Source organism: Castor canadensis, chromosome 3 (genome assembly GCF_047511655.1).
Source record: "Castor canadensis chromosome 3, mCasCan1.hap1v2, whole genome shotgun sequence".
NCBI lineage: Eukaryota > Metazoa > Chordata > Mammalia > Rodentia > Castoridae > Castor > Castor canadensis.
In genome coordinates this window covers 68,376,079-68,399,737 of record NC_133388.1, presented here as the reverse complement: position 1 = coordinate 68,399,737, position 23,659 = coordinate 68,376,079, and the positions used below count along the sequence as shown (strand labels likewise).

The 23,659-nt window shown below is 36.2% G+C and overlaps 1 protein-coding gene across 7 annotated transcripts in view; it reads right to left on the bottom strand.

Annotated features, from left to right (window-relative positions):
- Slc25a21 (solute carrier family 25 member 21) overlaps window positions 1–23,659 on the bottom strand; it is a 468,932-nt gene that overhangs the window by 190,600 nt on the left and 254,673 nt on the right. For all 7 annotated transcript variants that reach the window (XM_074068137.1, XM_074068136.1, XM_074068135.1 and 4 more), the window contains one exon: window positions 4,607–4,655. In XM_074068137.1, coding sequence (XP_073924238.1) covers window positions 4,607–4,655 — 49 coding nt within the window. The remainder of the gene's footprint in view (window positions 1–4,606; window positions 4,656–23,659) is intronic.

Sequence of the window (23,659 nt, the reverse complement as noted above, 5' to 3'; positions counted from 1 at the left end):
AACATGGAGGCACTAAGCTCTGCAAGGACGGGCCTCCCAGCTTCCATGGGTTCAGCAAGTAGGAGTACTGATGTGCAACAGATTGAAGGTAGGGAGAAGGGAGAAACAAGGTTTTTCCACATCCTTCATTGCCTCAGTCAGAGGATCTGGCAGTGGCTGGGTCTCCTTTGAAGCTAGACAGACTCACCATGGTTCTAACTTCTCATCAGGGTTATCAGGGCTGACAATACCAACTCCTCCTTTGTCAAGCCAATCTGGGTGGTGGTGCGATGACTAATCACTGGGTTGCCACATATACTTCTGTTGGTTCCTCGGCAGTTCTATCATCTGTGTAACTAATTCCTTGCATTAAATTTCCATTGTTTCAAATACTTGGAGTGGGTGTATTCTCCTGGTTGGGCCCTGACTAATACAGCTAGTAATAGAATCATAACTATAAATAAGTATAAACTCATAAGGTCAAAGAGGCTAGGGCAGGAAATAGCCATAGATGTGCAATATCAACACATTTTCTTAAGACGGGAATGGAGGGAGGATGGCCGTAGCAGAGCAGAGGAAGCTATTCCCTAAAAACCTGAAGAGAGGGACACCAGAAAAGTCAGCTCATTGTACAAAACCCATCTTCAATAAGCCCCACCATGTCATTTGCTAGTAGTCTGAAAATGTGAAAAACTGTAGAAAAAAGGAACCTGTAGAAGCTTTTGAGAGGACATAACAATTAGCAATAATCTTCTAAAGGACTGAAGAATGAAAATAAGAGGCAATAATTAACTCCAGGAAAACAAAGCACTGAACACCACCTTGTTCAGTAGTGAACAACGTTTTCATAATCAAAATAATGAAACAGTTGATTATTGATGAATAATAGGATAGATAAAAGGAGGGGAAGTGGATACAAGGTATAATTATAAATATTACAAATAACATTTAAAATTAATAAATAAGAAAACATGCTTTATTGGCATCCTGATCTGTTCCATTCCTCAATGGAACAAGAATTTCCAGCAATTCTTGGTGTGTCTTAGCTTACAGCTGTGTAATTTCAATCTTTGCCTTCAGCATAATCTGGCTGTCTTCACTCCATGATTTTTTTTTAAAGTTTTTATTCTTATAGGGATATAAGTCATATTGGATTGAGGATCTACCCCATTTTAGTATAACTAATATTAACCAATTACATTTGCAGAGACCCTAATTCCAAATAAGGTAACTGTGCGGTTCTAGGAAGGACATGAGTTAGGACAGCAGGTACTATCCAAACCTATGCAGTCAGTACAGGCATAAGATTTAGAAATATGGAAATGAATTCCCAAAGGAACAGGTAACAGTCAAGGGTCTTTATATCTGGAATGGGAGCTTGTGGGCATGAGGGAATGATGTTTATGATTATAAGGTTTAGATCAGACATGCCTGTGGCATGCTCACACCCAGGTCCCCTCTTTCAGGCCAGCCCAAGAGGATTACACTTCTCTTTCTGGTTGACCAGGTGTGGTCAAGTGACTAGTTCTTAACCATAGGTTGGGGAGGAAATGACACTTTTAGTCAGGACTATAATTGCCAGTATTAGACCCTTCAGCTCTATACTTGCTGCCACAAGGATCGGGAAAGCATTTATGAAAATGGGGCTTCTGTCAACCTAAATGGCTTCCATGAGCTGAGTCTTTCATTGTTATGCTTTTATGTGTCCTTCTAAAATCCATGTTGAAATCCTAACCTGTAAGGTGACGGTGTTAGGAAGTGCAGCTTTTGGGAGCAGATTAGGTTATGAGTGTGAACACTCATGAATGGGATTAGTGCCCTGATGAAAGAGATGCTAAGGTGCTGTCTTGTCCCTTCTACCAAATTAGTACATATATGAATGAGGAAACGTCCTCAGGAGGAAAACGTAGCCACATTTTTGGGTGAAAAGGCATGTTAAAAGCAAATGTTTTGGAGGCTTTTTTTAATTGGCAAAAAAAAAAAAAATAGCCTAGAATAATGCCACCAGAGTCTGAGTAGACAAAGTGCCAAGAATTTGGCATTTTATAGTTCATCTTCTCAGCTTCTTGGGAGGTAGAGATAGGAGCACTGAAGTCCTTGGCCATCTGGACAAAAGGCATGAGGCTGTATTTGAAAAATGACTAAAGCCAAAAGGAATGGAGGCATGGCTCAAGTGGTAGGGTGCTTGCCTAGCAAGTTTGAGGCCCTGAGTTCAAAACTCCAGTACTCTTTTTCCCCCAAAAAAGTTCATCTTGAAGGACTAACACATAATATAATTTGAAATAAAGGCATAGTAACCTTAAGAAAAACATTATAACTTACAACATTTTGAGAGGGATAAATATGATAAATGAATAACTGTGATAAAGCTTTCATGCACGGGTGAGATGTATTCACAAGATTCACAGATCACTGTGTAGTTGTTCACTTTGTGATTTGTAGTCCTCAAAAGACTTTACCAAAAAAGTCCATCATTACACTTTAAAAAATGTAGTCATCTCCTATAGAATACAAAAGTGAAGTGATTCTAGCATTTTAGTCAGCGCCTGTCATTCACTGTCAATTCTGTGTTAGTGCCCCATCCATCCTGCTTATTCTACTTCTGTTGCAAAGGCAGATGCACAATTTTGTGCTTAGAGTTTACTCTATGATTGGGGCATTTATTCTGTTTACTTTCTATTGCTATGCAGGTCGAATACCATGTAGAATCCAGTTCCCCTCTCTCTCCAGGGTACCTGGGAGGATTATTTTATTCCTCCCCTTTCAAGATAGGCAAGAGTATATGACCAATTCCAATTAATGAATAGCATTTTAGTGAAAACAGTTATATAATGAAGAATATTCAAAGTCCCAGTTACTTGGCACATCTATTAGAAGAAATATATGATTCCACCCATTCAAATATACAATTCAATTCCAGTCCAGTGAAATGGCATAGCTCCTCGGGTTGTGAGCTCTCTAAGGGTAGAGCTAGCCTGGGACCTACACACTAGCTACTTAATGTTTGTTGATTGGATGAATGAAGGATTGGGTGAATGAGTGAGTGGCCATAATTTTAATAGCATGTCTTGTTTAAATCATTCTTATTTATTCTCTATGATCATTTAAACATTCTATAAATTTAGGAAATCACCCTTAAATGAAAAAGACAATGTATTCCTCAGAGACTAGCAACAATATTCTGTCTTTTCAATGAAAAGTTAACATGGAATCTAAGAAAGGAAGGCTAGAGAGTTTTGCTGTTTCTGAAGCCTTTAAAAAGATGTGTAAGGAGTACACATGTCTTGAATTTGAATATAATTTGTGATTTTCCTCTTTCTCTATTTTGGTTTGGGGACCGAAGTTGTTATAGATTGAATGTTTGTTTCCCTCCCAAATGCATATAGTGAAGCCTAAATCCCCAAAATGGGCGTTTGGAAGTGGACCTTTGGGAGATGATTAGGTTTAGGTGAAGTCATGAGGGTGGAGCCTCTATGATGGAATCAGTGGACATTATAAGAACAGGAAGGGAAAACAGCTTTGTCTCCACCACATGAGGGTACAGTGAGGCTGTCTGCAAGCCAGGAACACGGCCCTCATTAAGAACCCACCTGGCCCCTACCTTGATTTTGGACTTTGCAACTTCCAAAACCATGGGAAATAATTGTCTGTTACTTAAGCCACCAAATCTATGGTGTTTTGTTATAGCAGCTTTGTATTGTCAGAGGCTGAACTCCCATCTCCCTTACCTTTATTGGAAATGTGGCATTATTTGCCTATTACAGTTATTTTTTCCTGCATTCAGCAATCAGTTTAGGATTCTGCAGCCTCTTTAGGTGGACTAAACAGCATGTTCATCCAATGACCAGTCTCACTCATCAAGTGTTTCCTAAAGGAGGTAGTAATGATTTGTTCAACTATCAATGTTGCATAGCATGGTTTGATCTTAGAGTCCAACTTAGGCATGTTGCTCTTGCGTTTTATACGATGCAAAAAAATAGAATATTTCATTACAAAGAACTTCCAATTTTTAAAAATAGGGAGTTCAGTAATTCATCCATAGGTTAATTTTTTTAAGTGTTCTACATCACATTAAATTTCAAAGCTTTTGTTATTCTTGTTTTTGCTCTTGGTAAATAGATTCAATACATTGCACTGATTTGGATCTCCTTTTAAGAGCAAATGCATTTTCCTGGAAATACCACATTTTGTATTGGCACAGAGTTGTAGGAATAAATTCTGTAAGCAACTTTAAGAAGCAAGTCTTACATCAAAATGCTGACTATTAAAAAGCAATCTGTTATATGCAATGCCAAATGAAAATTTGCTATCATAATTCACTGGATAAAGTTTAGTTTTTACATCATTTTGATAAATTTACCTTGTTTGCCAGTAGAACCACAAATCATACCTTATGACTGTCATGATGGCAATAAAATATTGCATACCTTCTGATGACCTCTACTCAGAAATGTTTTTCACTATTCACATTTTATCTGTCAAATAAAACTTTCTTTAAAAAGCAAATATAATTGTCATTATAGGGAGAAGCTACCAGCCTGGGACAAGTTCTAGCATTTAGTGTTCTGACAGATCTTAATTTGGATATCAGCCAAAGTCAATAAAACTTGTTCATGCAGAACCTTACCTGGTTTTCACCACATCAAGGGGGTGCATCAGGCAAATTTCTATAAGACCTGAAAGATGATAAAGAAAAGTCCAATAAACACTTATGTAAACACTGCTTCTCATTTCCCTCACCCTACTGATTTCTCAAAGATGAAGACTGAAATGAGGAATTTGGAACTTTGGTCCTGACAGCTAATAGTAATAGGCTAGTCACAAAAGGCAAAAATATATGATTTTATTTCGATGGGAGTAAGATATGTGAGTGAGCAATTTCTTACAGTTGCTTTGGTAGGGAGGTGGGAAAAGAAAAGGAATTGGACTAAATTCCAATTAACTAAGCAGGATTTTTTGTATTCCAATCAAGCCCAATAGATAAGTATATGTAGAAGGAAGAGAGGAAATTAAAAAAGGAAGGAAATAAGAAAGACATGGTTTCTTTTGGGAGGGTACTGGGGTTTGAACTCAGTACCTCGTTTGCTAAGCAGGTGCTCTACAACTTGAGCCACTCCACCAGCCCTTTTTTTGTGTTGAGTATTTTTGAGATAGGATCTCAAGAACTAGTTACCCCTGCTGGCTGTGAGCCAAGATTCTCCCAATCACTGCCTCCTGGGTAGCTAGGACTACAGGTGTGAGCCAAAGGTTCCCAGCTTGAGAGAGGGTTTTGAGTTCCCTTACCACTAACACAGCAAATCATAAGTCTTAGTTCTAGTATTCATGAAATAAAAATAATTATGGTTCTTATCTGACAAGGTAATATGAGAATCTAATATATTAACAGCTTAATACAGAAAACTTAATTGCTCATTATGTGCTACACATTGTTCCAAGCAGTGTTTAGACTATTTCATTTCATCCTCACAAGAAATCTATGCAATAGGACATACTGTTTCCATTTTATAGATGAGATAGTTGAGGCACGCAAGATTAAATAACTTGTTTAAGATGTCACATCTAGAAAATAGTCTTAATTCCCACCAAGTCCTTGATCGTAACCATTACACGCATGAGAACTTTTGTGGCTTTTGGCAAATCAATTGTAAAGTCCTCTCCCTTGTTATCTCACTGAGCAGAGAAAACTACTCAATTACAAACGCAAGCATCTGACAATAGCGGTAATTTAAATAAATTTATGTACTAATAGCTGTAATGTTAATTGTAGTAGCTGATAATAATATTCTGGTAACAATAATAACCACAGTCCTACATAGCAATGGTTACTAAACATACATTACCACTGACGTGCACAACCACTGGGAAGGGTGAGTATCATTGCCAGCAGTACTTCGAAATAAACAAACTCAAGTTGATAGTGATCCAATGATTTTCCCAAAGGTTACACAATGGTATTTGTGGGTAGTTTATTATAGGAGGAACATTTACCCCCACTTGCAAACTAACTCAACTGGAATTTGGCTGTGATTTAGGTCATCTTCCCCATCCTACATTAATGTCTTTTATTTCCCACAATGGTCAGGCCCAGAGAGCTCAAGGACCTGTAACCTATCCAAAGGGTCACTGGAACTTTGGGAGATTTTTCCTACAGGTGACTGTAATGGGTTGCAAAATCATATATAATGGTTGCCCCCCATTAGTGTCTATTCCAAAGGCTTCCCAAGTCGCTGACCCAGTTAGAGCCCTATTGCTTAGAAACAGGAAGAGAAAAGCACAGGGGAGAAGCAGCAAATGGCCAGGCTTTTGGGCCACTGTTTCAACTTTATTAATAAGCCCTATTACTCAAGATAGCAAGGGTACATCTCCTCTTTGCAACCTATAAGGTCTCCATACATTTCTCCTTGTTTGAGAACTCACATTCACCTGCAAGTAAGAATCAGGTGACCAGAATTCTTGTCCTAGTATCACCAAGGAATGGTCAGTTACCCATGGGTGTAAAGGGAAAGGTTAAATAGTCAGAATAAACTTGAGGTCTAATATTCTGTTTATTTTGTTGTTTTTGTTCATGAATTGAATTCATATATGTATATATACATATGTATATATATATACAAAACTTGTAATTCAGATTTAAGCTTTCTTGTATTAATCACAAAAGGATAAAGCCTAATCCAATAAACAAAATGTAACTTGGAAACTCAATTTGTAAAATAGCATTCTTCCTTATAGACATTATAGTACTGTAGCAGACATCAGTTAAGTGAGCTTCTGTGAATAAGACATCAGAATCAGCTTGTCAAAGCAAGTACACATTTCTCTTGCTCACTTGATGTTAGAGAAGTGAAATATTAAATATCAAATAACACTAGTTGGTATATGTCTCAGAAAGTTCACCAAGAGAATCCACAATCCAAAGCACTTATTAAAACAACTGCCTTAAGTTGGAAATTTTCACATTCATATAAACCTATTTTCCTATCTGTACAATTGTTCTACTTTCTTGTAGAGCAGGTCATTGTTGATTTATAGTTATTTGGGTTATTTTCTAACTTCTCATATTCTTCAAAGCTTTCATTTATTCATTTGACAAACTCACTGGCTGTTCTCTAAATGTTTAGTGTTGAGGACAGAGTCTAGTGAGGACAACAGATACACAAGAACAAACAATAATGTATGGGAGAAGGGGAGGGGCTCAGTTTATTGGAGCATATCATAGAGAGGCCCCTGGCCTAGCCTGGTGTTGGTAAGGGGTGGAATATTTCAAGCAGAAAGAAGACAGCATGAACATGAGGCACAGAGGAAAGACATGGCACAAAAACATAAGGAGAGAGGAAAGACACGCTTGAGCATGATGGCAGCATGGGCTTGGAGGTGGACATGGCAAGATATGAGGCTGGAAGAGTGAGGTCAAGTTCATGTTCACATAATTTCCATCTCTTAGCCCATGAGGAGCTAATTAAGACATTTTTTTAAAGAGCTCCTTGGATTTCTGTTGTTGTTCCTAGTGTAGTTCACATTTAGTGTACTACACTAGTGTAGACCTTTCAAGGGATTTTAAGCAGAGGGTCAATATTAACCTTTGCTGATGTGCTCCACCAAGGGTCCAGTCATCTGCCCCTACAATCCTCCTGCTACTCTCAGTCACCTTTCCTCGCGCACAAGCACAGAGCAAGGCTGCCTACCCTTTCCCCTCTGGACACCAGTTTACCAGTGAAAGCACCAGGTTTTAGCACAGCATAGACTTCCTGGTGTTTCACGCACCTCTAAGTGTGAGTCAAAGCCCATCCATGAAAATAGCTGCTCCGTTGTGACTTGGACAACAAGGAAGTGTGGCTTAAATTTGTCAAATACAACATGCTTAGTCCACAATGTCTGTGACTATTCACCATTAATTTTAATCAGAAGAGGCCATTTGTAGAATTCAAGCTAACGACAAAATACATCATAAGCGGGTAGGACTTATGTGTTGGAAATGTAATGGAGGTTCGATTGTGATCACAGTTAAATGTGGATCCATTTAATCTATCCTAATTGCCCATTCAAGACACATTGATCTCCAGAAAAATAAGACCTACAAGTTTTGTTCTCATCTTTCTGGCATTTGTTAAACTCACCAGTTACAGATGAACCCCAAATCAAATGGTTTAATACTCTATTTAACATAAAAATCATATTGCCAGCCATCAATCATAGAACACTTTTCTTGGAGAAAAGTTAGAACTTCATAGTATTTGAGGAAGAATGTGAAAAAATGCTTAAGAAACTGAATTACCATGCTTTTCTACCAGATACTTTCCTAAAACCAGACTTTAGACATAAAATGTTATAGACACACATACACACAAATGTATATTGCAATGCTGGGTATTAAACCCAGGACCTACCACTTGAACCACTTTTTATTTTATTCTACTTATTTTATTTATTCTATCTATTTTTGAGACAGGGTGTTGCTACCTTTTCCCAGGATAGCTTCAAACTTGTGATTCCCTGCCTCCACCTCCCAAATATCTGGGATTGCAGGTGTGCACCACCACACTCAGCCTGAGGTATGCTTATTTTCAAATGTGTTGGACTATTTGATTCTTTCATTCATTTTGTGGGTAAAAAACTGAATCAAAACTTAATGCAAGCTCAGTATTAAAATAATTAGAAAAACATAAAAATACATATTTTCCCAAATAACGTTGTATTTAAGGTAGTTAAAAATGTTCCACTTGCTGTTTTTATTTGTGTTAACCGCTGACTTATTACAATAACGTGCAAACAAGACTTGCTGTTAGATGTGTTTCAAGTAGACAAAAGACTAATTTTATAAGGCTGAACATAAAAATTAAGGGAGGACCAAAGCAGACTGATAATGTAAATCTAACATATTATAAATGTTTTCAATATTTCTACAGATTTGTCGCATTTTAATAAACATGACTATTTACAATGCAAATGAGACTGGAATGTGACTCTACCAGAGGTGTTGAAAGACATGGGCTAGCCTCTGAATCTACAACTTGGGATATCCCCTGAATGAATGCACCCTTCTGTGAATGTCTCAAGAACACGCCTTCACCAGAGCCAATATTGCTGCAAACCCTTCTTATAACCTCCATCTTTTCTGAGAGGGTCTCTGGCCCTTTCGACCACAATCCTATGTGAATATTAGCCCCATTCCCTTCCCTGTGATATAACCTGAGCCACACCTCTTTTCTTAAAAAAAAAAAAAGTACAAACTGTCATGCAATGATTAATCATGATTGGTGAAAAAACCGTTTTTTCTCACTGTTCAATTCTTTGGGATGTTCTTTTTCTCTAGAATGTTTTCCTCCTGTAAGGACACACTGGTATGTATTTCTGAGAATCTTACCTTTCGCTCTCCATATAGGTAACAATTTTTCCAGAAATCTTGGGGCAAAATCTGCTAGTTGTTCTCAAGTATTATCCCCTCTTCTTCCTGGCCACCTGGAATAAGATAATGCATTTCCTAGTTTCCCCTGCTGCGTGGTGTTACCAGGTGACTGAGTTCTGGCCAAAGGGACATAAGCAAATGTAGATTGAGCAATATGTGAAAAACAGGCAAGAAGCCTACCCTTCTCTTCCTTTTTCCTCCTTCTTGTTAGCCACATGTGGACATGTGGTCGAAGAAGCCATCTGGGACAACGAGGTGACTTTGGGAATACTGGCCACGCAGAGCACACACTGTGCAGTAATAAGATAGAAGTAGTCCCTGACACTGTAGAGTTTTTGTCTGTTTACCTTCAGACATTCATTTTGGAGAAAAATTAAATAACTTCTTTAGGTTTTCTGCTACATGTAGCTGACCTATTTCTATCTGACACAGGAACCCTTTGATGTGTTCCCACAGAACCCTGAACCTGGCTTATGACACTGAAATTGACTGTTTTTGTCTGAAAACTCCACAGAGCAGAGACTCCATCTTCCTTGTTTATCTTCTCATCCCCAACACTTTGCTCAATGGCTGGCACTCGTAAGCTCAATAAATATTTGTTGAATAAATAAATTAATGCCAATTAGGGTTTCTGCATATGCCACTATGTTAGCTAATCCTCTAGATAAACTGAACTGACAGCTATTTATTCTGCATTTATTTCAAATAAGCAGATAAAGACAGAGAAATAATCATAAAAATAATACTAAATAAACTATAGGAAGTACTTGAATACAGAATTGCTATATTGTTGGTTATCTGTCCAGATGTTCAGCTGCTGTATAAATGTAAGAAGGCAAGCAGTCAGTAACTAGCAGACTAACAAATGATTGTTGAGAGCTGAGTGCATGCATGGTATTGTGCTCGGTGCTGTCTGATACAGCATCAAGGGTGCCTGAAAGGTTAAGGAAGTTCAAAGCTCAACACAGACAGTGACACATTGGGGAAGGCATAACATGTAAAGGGAAGATATCAAACAGGAAATAGCAACATGCATACAACCATGGCTCAGGTCCTTGAATTAGTGTTGCCACTTATTCTTTGAAATGTTATTTATGTTCTGCATCAATTCTAGTCTTATGTGAGTTCTACTTATATCCAAAATTATAGTTATCAAAAAAAGTAATAACAGAAAATGTCATTAAATATTTTTAAGTTTTTAATTAAAATCTTAATTAATCTATGGCCTGGGTAGTCTTTGTGTTTTGGATTTCTTGTCCTGGGTCACAAGGCTGATTTCTTTGAGGTAAAGAAATACATATATATATATATATTAGAAATATTAGGATGTATACATACATGCACACATGTACATATTACCAGAAAGCAGTTCATACTGTTTTCATCTACTTTGCCAACAACCACTGGCAGATGTCTCATAACTCAGTGATACCATTTTTCCTCAGAGCTAGAAGTAGGAAACCACATCAAAGTCATCACTCTCCAGAAAGGATGGGACTGTCCTTTTACATTATAGAAATTTCAAATGTTTACAACGTAAAGCAGGAAACTCATTATTTTACCCATCCCTTTACAAAACAGAAAAGGGACAATGACAAGCACATCACCACCTTGTCGTTGGGCTGATAGACTGTGGAACATACACATCCGCCACTAACTTCAAATAGAATCCTAAGTACAGAAACTCAGAACCCTGGGCATCCTTGGCCTTCCTTCCCACTCCACCTCCGCCTTCCCCCGGAACAGTGTTGCAATGCACTCCTGTGCCTGTTTTAGCTGTAGGATGAAGGGATGCAGAAAACCAACTGTGTGCTCCAAAGTAGCCTTGACCATAGCTAATTAAAGGACAGCATTGAGCGATCCTTTAGTTAAGGTCTTGATTTTAATAATACATGATTTTAATATAGACTTATCTGTCTAAGATACATTATTTGAGCACAGAGTATTCTAAATTTACTCTAACTCAATTTTACTCAGTAAATTCACTATTCCTTTTTCTATAATTTCATTGTATGTATCAGTTATATCATGTTACCTTATAATTCTATTATAATTTACTACATGTGTCAAGAATAGCATTTACCATACTACACTGGCTGGCAATATACAGAAATATACGTTCATGTCTCCACAACACATACCTAGGAGTTGCTCAATAAATATCTGCTGAGAAAGAAACTGAATTATATAATGATGCTACAATGATGGTATTACCTTTTAGTTGTATGTGGAGCATGAAGTTTTAAGAATTTAGTGTACAGAAGGAAAACTCACTCCATCCAAAGAATTTCACCATAATGTTTTAAACTGTTACTACTTACTTTTAAAATTCTGTTTTATTTTTAAGGTCTGAAGAGAACTTTATCTTATTTTTTAAGTATTCTTATTAATATATGACACTTATAATATATGGAGTTTCGTTGTGACATTTCCACACATACATATATTGTACCCTGGTTTAGTTCATTTGTTCCATTATTCTCCCTCTTCTCCCACTCCCTTCTTAAAATGTCTTCAACAGATTCCAGTGGGATGTCAATGTTCCATATTCATGCATGTGTAAAAGGTACTGCAGCCATATTCAGCCTCCTTTATCCTCTTCTTTTACCCTCTCCTCCCTCTATGACTCTCCCCTTAACGTTCCTGTCTGTCATCGTTTATGTGTCTGTTCATTGCTCAGTGGTCCTTTGTCTTGGTATTCACCTGTAAATATATTGTACTTTAATCAGTCCAACCCCCTCTATTACTTTTCCTTACCCTGTCTCCCCCACCCTATATTGTTCAACAGTTTTCAGTGCATTTTGTTGTGTCTTGAAGAGACTATGGGAAGTGGGAAAATAAGAGTGATAGGGAGTGAATAATAATGAAACACATCCATTTTATTTTTAATAGATAAATAATTGTCTATGGGGTACAAAGTGACATTGTGACTGTACTCTAGAATGATTAACTCAAGCCAGTTAATGTATCTGTCATCTTGCATACTTACCAAACTTTCTTGTGGTACAAACATTTAAAATCTAATCCTTAAGCTATTTTGAAATACACAATTCATTATTAATTACATGCAATAGATCACTAAAGCTTATTCTTCCTGTCTACATGCAACTTTGTAACTTTGATCAACATCTTCCCTTTCCCTACTCACTCTACTCCCCAACCTCTGAAAACCACCATTCTACTCTCTACTTCTACTGGTTTCATATCACCTAGAAGTGAGATCATGCAGTATTTGTTTTTCTGTGCCTGGCTTATTTCACTTAGCACAATGTCCTCCAGGTACATCCATGTAGTCACAAATGAAAAGACTTTCTTTTTAAAGACTTAATAGTATCCATTGTGTGTGTTCGTATGTATCTCATATTTTCTTTAATTGTTCATCTGTTGATGGATGCTTAGATTGCTTCATTGAACACAGAAGTGCAGATGCCTCTTGGACAAGCTGACTTCAGTTTCTTTGGATATATATACTCATATGTGTACTTGCCGGATCATAGGATAATTCTATTTTTATTTTATTCTATATTGTTTTTCATAATGGCTATATTAATTTCCATTCCTACCAACAGTATGTAAAAGTTCCCCTTAGCATTCTTGTCAGAATTTACTTTTTGTCTTTTTGATAAGAATTATTCTATTATTTTGACTGCATTTTCCTGATAATTAGTGATATTCAGCATATTTTCATATAATTGTTACCTATTGGTATACCGTCTTTTGAGGAAGGTACTTTGCCCATTTTTAATCAGATATTTGTTTTCTTGCTATTAAGCTACACTCTTTACACATTTTGGATATTAGACCCTTATCAGATGTATAGTTTACAAATATTTTTCACCCAATCTGTGTGTTGTCTCTTTACTCTGTTGTTTCTCTTATTTCACAGGAAATTTTATTTTGATATACTACCATTTTTATTTATTTTTGTTCATCTTGGTGGTGTTTTTGGAGTTATACCCAAGACAATTTTGCCTAGATCAATGTTATGGGGCTTTTCTCTTATGTTTTCTTCTGGTACTTTTATAATTGTAGGTCTTACATTTAAGGCTTCAGTCTACCTTGATTAATTTTTCTATCTGTTGTGAGATAAGGTCCAATTTCATTCTTCTGCATGTGGATATGCAGTTGTTCCAGCACCATTTATTGGAGAGACTATCCTATCTCCATTGTGCATTTTTGGCATACATCGAAAATAAATTGATTATAAATATGTGAATTTATTTCTGGGCTGTCAATCATGTTCCATTGGTCTATGTTTCTGCTTTTACACCAGTACCATGCTGTTTTGGTTATTACAGTTTTTAATAGCTTTCAAAGTCTGCTAAAGTGTGATGTCTTTAGCTTTTCTTTTTTGCTTCAGATTACTTTGGCTATGTTGGGTCTTTTATGACTCTATATGAATTTTAAGATTGCTTATTCTATTTCTCCTCAAAGAAACATTGGAATTTTGGTAGGGATAGCATTGAATCTGTAGATCACTTTGAGATACATATATATCTTGCTAAAATTACTACTAACAGGTTCTGAGATCATATTTTCTAAGTAAGATGAATTATTCCAAAGATAACTTTGGTAAGCAACATTTTACAAAGCAGAAAACATCCTCAACATCTCCATGAACTGCAAAGCAGTACAGAAAACTAAGGCATTCAAGCATACTTAAGATGTTAGGTTCAAGTTAAACCATCTTTTTTTTTAAATCAGGCCAAAATCTACTATAGCCCCTGCTTGGCATCTCAAAATTAAATCCAAGACCTCTCTTTGATTTTCTTATATTCACGCTTTTTAAAAACCATTTATTTAACTGATTCTGTGTGGCATTGTCCACTCTTTAAAATATAAAGGAATATTTTTAGTTTTTAAAAGAGAATAACAGAGGAACGATTTCATGCTGTGCAAATTTCAAATTCAAAAGGAGAACAGCTACAGACAGATCTGGTGTTTTTTCATCGACTCTACTAGTCAAGGAAATCATTACAACATCCCATTTGATAGCCTGCCCAGAGAATGTGGTAGCCTCACTGAATTATAAGCAATGTGAGACTAATAAAGGGAAATCAAATATATTATGCTTTTCCCTAATAACAGCTAAGGTGCACTGTCATTGTGGCACAGTAAATTAACATTATGCACACTGAATAGGCCAAATAGGCAATGTATTTGGCAGGTTTGAATGATTTTATTAGAAGTTATCTGTTTGAGCAAGCCACAGCCCCCCTTTCTTGAGAAACTTGAAGCAAATATATTCTTTTAAGTTTACCATTACCATTTATTCTTAAAAAGAAAAAAACCCCAAAAAACCAAACTAACACTAACGAGTGGCTACTGGCACATATTTCCAGGGAAAGCAATAACTCCCCCATCGCATACTCCTTGTGATCACAACTTACTGTCAAATGACTTAAGAATTTAAGGAAATATATTTCAGAAGTAAAACACATGCACACATTGTCCTGTAGGAACCACGCTAAATGGAACACATTCAAGAGAAGGAGAAAACTTGAGGCAGAATTTTAAATTGAGAGACTTTAAAAATAAATCTCATTTAAAGGCAAAAACAGGTTGGAAATTATTAAACTAATGAAAATGTGACATAAGGTTTTCTATTAATTTGTACCTAATTTCAGCTTCACAAATTGTTTCATATTTTAACTCAATAGAAGATATTATTTTCTTTTTTTTCTTTTCTGTTATTTAACTCTAAGACCCCACACAAGCTCCATGTACACCTGGGTGTACATGGAGACCCGCTTTCAGGTGTACTGATCCTTTATGGACAGCTAGTTGCTCTGTGTGGATCCTTAACAAGGTCAGCAATGGAAGGAGAAACGCCAAGGGAAAAATAATCTGTGGAATAATTGACAGATGGGAAAGTGCTTCGAGAAGGGCATAAAAAGGTCTCTCAAGAGAAGGAAATGCGAATGAAAGAAAAAATAGAAGCACCACTTGTTTCACAGAATATCAAATAAATATCAAAGATCTGGAATGAATGTATATTCACATATTGCATAAGGACATGTATGGATGCATGTAATAATATGTCTATTAATTCAGAAAAAGCTCATATTGCACTTTGTTCATCAAAAGTGAAAACAATGTTTGAGCTGACCGCCATTTCAGCACTGGAAGCCCATCAAAATCCAGAAGGGGAGCTAGAGGAGGATGAGGGCTTGTGGCAGTGGGGAGAAGGCAGCTCACAGAGGATGATGACTTCTGTGTCAGTCCCACTGAAGGCTTGCCCAGTTCTGGGCACTCTGTTTGCTTTCTGCTTCCTCACCAACCACAAGGATAAATATATTTTGAGGTGCTCTCAATTTGTCACAAGAGCCAGGAACAGAACTTGTCTCTCCATAATAACCCTCCACAATGTGCTGAAACAGGCCCTCTTGGGCCAGTCCTCAGTTTCTCTTCTGGCTTTGTGTTCAGTGGCATTGTGCTGGTAGCCTGACATCAGCCAGGAGGAGGGTTTACAAACCAAGGGTTTTTGTTTGTTTTTTTGGTGGTACTGAGAGTTGAATTCAGGGTGTCCTTTTTGCTACACAAGCACACTGCAACTTGAGCCATGCTCCCACCTGTTTTGATTTAGGTATTTTTCAGGTAGGGTCTCAAATTTTTGCCCAAGCTGGTCTTGAACTTTAGTCCTCCTACCTATGCCTTCTGTTTAGCTGGGATTACAGGAATGTACCACCATACCCAGCTGCAACATAGGTTTTTGCTTGTTTGCCATCCTGAGAGCTGATTGCTAAATATTTACCAGCAAACCCCTGCCCAAATCTAACCCTAAATCCTGTTCTAGTCTAGGTTCAGATAGCTTTAAAATTATTATATATGGAGGGTTGTTTGTTTTTTCTAAATTTCCAATAACTCTTTAGTATTGCTGTACAAATTCCCAAAGTTTCTGTAACATTAATTTTTAGCTTAGATTCTCTGTTTACCATAATTTAATAAAAATTGTGGTCCTACACTAGAATTAAAAAAAATCCCTGTGAATTGATATTCAGGAAAACCAACATGCTAACTCAACAAACAACCCTCCAAGTTACCCAACCATGCTTGTGACTTGCCACTCTGTTATACAGAGAAGCCTATTATCTTGATCAGATATTTTCAACAGTAACAGCAAGTCTTCTCTTTCTCAGAGAAATAGCTTCTTTCCCTTTCCACTTTCCTAGGCCTTAAGCACCTTATAGGAAGGAAGAGGAAGAGGAAATGTGACAAAGTCATTCAACAGATGTGCAGAAACAGACACCAGATATACAACATCTCTCTAAATGAAGAATTCAGGTGCATAGGTCACAGGTAGTCAGTTCTTTCATTTCTATATGACCTGACACCAATTTCTACCAAAGAAAAAGCAAAATGAAATGACAATACCTTTTCCCCCATTCTACCTGGCATTAGTTCTTGCAATCATACTCATCTTGATAGTATAAATGACTTCTGGCTTTAAGAACACTTGCCATCATTGCTTTTTATTAATTTATAACCAAAATGTTCTGCATTTCACTAATAACACTGCTATAATACTTGCCTTTAGGTGTTAACTCTTATTTTTGAATGACTTGGAACCACTACTACCCAAGTTCTTACTTTTGAACTGCTATTTCACACCAGCCTCCATGCCAGGTTGCCATAAAGTTCAACCTACTGAGTCAATTCCACACACCACATTTTTACCAAGGATCACCAGGAGCAGGGAGGAGAAAGTTGACAGTTTCAGGTACTTATATAGGTTGTGATATAGTTCAATCACACAGGATTTCTACAGAGTGTTGATTAACTTATTTAAATTTTTATTTCCATATGACAAACTTCCAAAAATGAAACTACCATTCAAGCAAAATAAGTCCTAGCTGAAGAGCAATATCTGGCTGCTAAAGTATAAGATTTTCTGTAAGCATGAAGGCAGACAGATTTTTATAACACAAATATTTAGTTGTAGTAACAGCAGATATATTACTGACCGGAAACATTATCTAAATAGAAACCAGTACTTGATTTTAATTTCTATTCTTAAGTTACTAGTTCACTTGGAAATATGTGCCTACATCCTTTATTCTAACAAGCATTGTGGGAAGCTTTTTTGCCACCACAGGAAATGTGCCTAAATGATGGACAAATACATGTCCAGGAGAGTTTTCATTCAATAAATCTTTTTCTGAGTTCCTATTGTGTGCATAGTTCTTTCAGTACAGTTCCAGATGATGGTTCTCTTCTCCTTGCTCCAGTTTTCACAGGGAATAGGAAGAAAAGGATGAGGAAAAAGAAAAGGATGATATGCTGGTGAGAACAGGGAGAAGTTAGGAACTAGTCCTCAGTGGGAGTGAGAGACAGGAAGGGCCAGGAACACACTGGGTACCATGGGGTGCATTTGAGCCAATGGCAATTCAGTTAAAGAGCCATTTCTTTCAGCAGTATGTACTTTCAGCAGTATGGGTGTAGGCATAGAGTCAACAGCAGGATTTAACCAGGATAAGTTTTTTCCAAATGAATATGAGGAAGATGAAAAGGCCAAAGGAAGAAGTGTTCACCTGGGAAAGATCACAGTAGTTGACCATGAAACTTAAACAGGAAAGAAGGAACTGAGAGCAAGAGGGGGCATAAGTACATGATGATAAGCAGTAGCTTGGTGGTTCTATTAGAGTCAGGGTAGTAGAGAGAGAGAAAGAGAGAGAGAGATAGTGGAAAGATAAAATATGCAGTTAATGTTTAGACAACTACCAAGTCCCATTTTTATTAATATATAATAACTATTCAAGCTTGGCTTCTTCTCTGTATCACAAAGTATGGTACATCATCTATATCTTAAATAAAAATGCTGATTGAGAAAAACCTTGATCCTGTAATTTACCAACACCAAGTATATGAAGAAAACCACAACATGTACAGACACACTCATCATTTCCTTAACTCTCTGTGTTTGTATTTGATCTTCAATGTTCCCTTAACTTTATATTTTGACACCTATTTAACTAAGAATCTATAATGACCAGAATCTGTACACCTAAAGAAGTTAATATAGTAATACAGAAATGCTGAAAATTCAAAACACTGAGTGAAACAATTACACCAGCAAACACAGGTCTGCAAAGAGCAGTGATTTTCCTAAGAATAAAAAGAAAACCACTTTGAAAGACTTGGAACTTTCAAAAGTAACTAAATGGATAAAATAAATGGATACATGCCATATTCACTCTGAGACAGTAATTAATGAAACACATATTTTAAAGAACTTAATCATCTTTTCTAGGAAAGACAGCCCAAACTTTCTGTCAAGCAACTTAAAATGTGTCCTCACTGAAAGAATCTCTTGATGAATGAAGATTAAAACTCTGACAATCTATTCTGGAATTCTACAGGGTGCCCGTGAGGCCTGAAAATAGATGAATAAATGTAATGTTAACAAGGGCATTGTCACACCTAAAAAGAGTTCATTAATATTTATTTTTGAGATTTATACTCAGCTAATGACTTCATAGAAGTGTGAGTTCTGTATTCACTCTAGGGATAGATTTAACTGCCACATTTTTTATTTTATAGAGCAAAATGTGAAGAGCAATGTTTCTGTTATAACTATATTTCTTCAGGAGCTACTTTGACACTGCAAAGATTGGATTCTCCATTTTTCTTTTATACACTAAAGTATATACACTAACGTATATATAAACAACATATGAAATAATGGCAGAAACTAAAGGACTATCTATTATACTGAGAATGATATAAAGCACCACCAAAATATTTCCTCTTTCTTACAAGTTCCATGGTGTCTCTTCATGATGGCATTTCCCAGATCTCTTGCATGTAGTCATGTGACTAAGTTCTAAGTCATGGAGTGTGAGAGGCAGAGAGCTTAAGACTATGAACATAGCTCTTCCATACCCAATGTCTCCTTTCCACTGATTGGAACTTCTATGTGGCAGTAATTCTAGTTACTTCACAGACAAGAATACCCTAGGAAATGGTGGAGCAACCACTGAAAGCAAACTGTGTCCCACAATGACCAGGAGCAGCAGAGCTTATGTACCATTACTATTGAGACTGCCTATATGACAGAGAAATAAACTTTTCTTTTTTAAGCTACCATGTTGTGTCTCTTTGATGCAACAGCTAAGCATTATCCTGATGAACTAGTGCCTTGACACAGTTGCTGACTACATTATGTATCCAGATTTTATCAGGCAAGCAATAGCAAACGTTGGCAGAGATGTGGAGAAAAGAGAATCCTTAAACACTGTTGGCAGTAATATAAGTTGGTGCAGTCATTATGGAAAACAATACGGAGGCTTCTCTAAAAACTAAAAACATAACTATCAAATGATCCAGCAATCACACGACTGGATACTATATATCAATGAACATAAAATCATTATGTCAAAAAGATTTGAACTTCCATGTTTATTGAAGCATTAGTTGCAATAGCCAGGATATAAAATCAGTCTAAGTGTCCATCAATGGACGAACAGGTAAAGGTATGTAGATGTCCATGGGTTACTTAATGATAGTTCCTGTATGAGAAACACATTGCTGAGCACTTTTGTCATAGTGTGATCATAGAGTGTGTGCCTACACAAATGTTTGTGGTACAGCTTACTACAAACCTAGGATATACGGTTTTACATGATATAGCTATTGCTCCTAGAGCCATATTGAACAAAACAACTCAAGATTAAGTCAAGTACAAGTGAAAATGATGCATGAGATGTATGAGGCTCTGCCAGCATAACATGGCATACTACTTTATAGTAAACTTTCTTCAATGAGTAAGAATTGTAATCTAAAATAATGATAAAAGTATAATATAGTAAATATACAGTCAGTAAAATTTATTATCAAGTACTATGTACTATACATAATTACATATGTATGCTTTTATGCAATTGGCAGTATTTGTTCCAGTGGTTGCTCTGCTGTCTCCTAGGTTTGTTTGTACCAGCATCAACACAAAGATGAACAATGTGTTACACTATGACATTATGACCAATATGCTTTGTTAACTAAAGCATCATTATACAGCATATGACTGTACACAATAGAATATAGTTCAGTCATTAAAAAAAAGAAACTCTTGACAGATGTGACAATGGATGCACCAAAGGACATTATGTTTGAAATTAGCCAGGCACAGAAAGATAAATACTGCATTATTTCTCTTATATGTGGAATCTAAAAAGTTGATCTCATAAAAGTTGAGAGGTTGAGGAAGAGAGAGATTGGGGAGATGCTGATCAAAGGATATGGTTTTTATTGGATGGGAAGATAAGTTTGGGAGATCTGTTGTACAAGATGGTGACTGAGGTTAACAATATACTGCATTCTTGAAAAATGCTGTGAGTTGTTATAAAGTGTTCTTCACTCACAAATGTTAGTTAATAGATAATGGATATATCAATTAGCTAGATCTAGACAATTCCACAATGAATATGTACTTTAAAACATCATGTTGTATGTGACAGGTACATGTAATTTTATCTGTTAATTTTTAATAAAATAACAGTTTGTCACCAGAAAATACAATTCTGGAAATAGGTTCTCAAAACACTCGTACTGTCCTATAAATGAAGAGAAATTAAAAATAACCAAAATCATATATTAAATGGGACTTCAACCTTTTCCTGAATGTGAGTAAACAAAATGGCACCCTTTCTGAACTAAATTCAGGTTACTCCCTCCTGCCCAAAAGGGGAAGGTACCATCATGAAATTGCTGAGTCTAGCCCCAGGAGGATCTGAGTTCACTCAAGCTTCACTTCAGGCCTCTCTTGCCTTGGAATGGGTTTGAGAGCTCTAGCCATGCAAAATGAAGTCTCAGACATTAGACTTAAACTCGATGTGGAAGATATGACTCAAGTTGAAACATGATACAATCATTAAAATGACATTATAAAAAATAAAATAATACTGTTTCTTCCATTGAAGAGCTCAACTTATTCAGTATTTATTTCACATGACTTGGAAGAGATTCTTCAAAAGTGCTTTAAAATGGTATTTTCCAGAGTGAACACATAACTGTTTTGTTTTTTTTTTTTTACCTTACTAGTGAGAAGTAAGGAATTTGTGTGAGAGAAACAATGCTTTCTTATTCATTCTGGTAGTCAATTCCAAGAAAAATAATTTGTCAGGATTCTTTTGGTTGTTTGAGACAAAATTCAACACAAATCAGCTAAAACACAAAAGAGGAATTTGTTGGCTCATAATTGAAATGACGGAAATGGCAGAGATGCTTGGCTCCAAGACCTTTCTCTCCCCTTCCCTCACCTGCTTGTCTATGCTTGTCTCTCTATTCACTTCTCTGACAGAGCTGTCCTGACACAGAGAAGTATACTGCTTCTCAGTGCTCCCAATTCATCCATCATCTTTACCATGTGAGATGCAAATAGAGCTCTTCTTTGCTGGCTTTAGCAAAAAAATCTTTGGTAGGGCTTTAATTGGCCTCATTTTAGTCACATGTGAATCCCTGGCCAATCACTGTGGCCAACAGGAGGGGACATCTGATTGGAAGATCTTTAGTCACATGTGTGTCCCTGGATTGGAGACAATAGAGAAGTTCAGAGTTTAAAATCTCCATGCAACATTTCTTATTTCTTATTATTTTTGGAAAGTAATAAGACTGTGTTTAGAATATTTAAATAACACTCTTGTGCTTCTTACTCTAAAACTGCCTTTCTATACCACTAATAACACAATGATAATGGTGCTGGGAATAATTAGCTGCACTGTATCTTAAAAAACATTTTCCTATTCGAGGCTCTAGTTTATAGCTTGGTTATTCTACATTCCTGTGAGATTAGCAAACTTGGAAAGGAAGTGAAGTGACTTAAGTTTTAAACACATATATACTCTATAAGATGTTATGTTAACTTGTGGATAAGGCTAGATCGCCCAAACTTGTATTTTAAAGTATTTTTCAAATTAGGAAAGGTGTGCAGAAATAGGGAAAACATAATCTCTGCTTCCAAGATTTACATAGTAACCGTGGAAGCCATTGTAATAGGGCATCATGTGATTATTAAAACTGTGAACTGTGTCCTGGAAGGGCAAACAGAGGGAACTTTGGCTGCATGATACAATCCACAATTCATTTGGCATAACATCTTGCATAAAAGTATATCCCAAACCACTTTACAGAAGTGAAATTTCCATTTGCAAGCCAATATATGCTATACATTACAGAACATCTGTGCGCAAACATTGCCTCATAGAAAAAGAAAATCCAAGGCATGAGGTCATGAGATGAAAATCCAAGGAGAACTTAGGAGGCATGGACCACTGGGGCAGGAAGAAAGGAGAAAGAGAATGATAAGGAAACATATTAATTTGTAAGATTTAGAAATAGATCTGTGATGAGACAAAGACACATTAGTCACCAGAAAAAGTTGAGGCTGAGACAGTCTTTTTAAAGAATCCAAATGAATAGTAGAAGAAATTAAATAAACAGAAAAAACATAACGAAAAGACTGACAAACCTTCCAAGCAGTAGTTAAATTATACAAGATAAGTAATCTCATAGTTATGTGAGATAAAGGCAATAAAATGCTGCATTTTGAACTAATATGAACTATAATGAACAATTATCTGGAAAGATTAGAGAGATATATTGTTGAAATTAATTTCATAAGCATTAATAATAAACTGTTTAAAATAAACAGAAGTTTATAAAATATTTATAAAATCTAAAACCAATTAGACCACACATTTTTATAATCTTGGCTTCTTTTAAGAGGTCATACCATAAAATATCAGCTTCTATTCTATTTTAGTCCTAGAAGTACCAGTTAATGGAAAATTATACCTACAAATGACAAAAGAGAGTTTTCTGTACTTCAACTGGATTCTTAAAATGAAATCCTGCTTTTAAATCTAAATAAATTTAAGTATAAATGGCTCCTAAGAATATAGAGAGGCAAAAAATTCTTACTTCTTAAAATAGTGGTTACTAGAAGCTGGAAAGAGATGAAAGAGAAGAGATAGTGATAGGTTGGCCATGCAAATTAAGTTCAAGTGTTTATAGCACAGTAGGGTGAGTATCATTAACAATATTTTATTGTATATTTCAAAACAGAAGAGGATTTTGAATGTTTCCAACACAAAGAAATGATAAATGACATGATGGTTTGATCATTGCACATTATATACATATGCTGAAATATCACACTGTACCCTGCAAATACGTAGAATTATTATGTATCTTAGGTTTTCCTAAATACCAGTAAAATAATTTAAAAATTCAAGTTCTACATTTAGAATGTTCACTTGAGGCTTTGTGTCTATTTCAAGT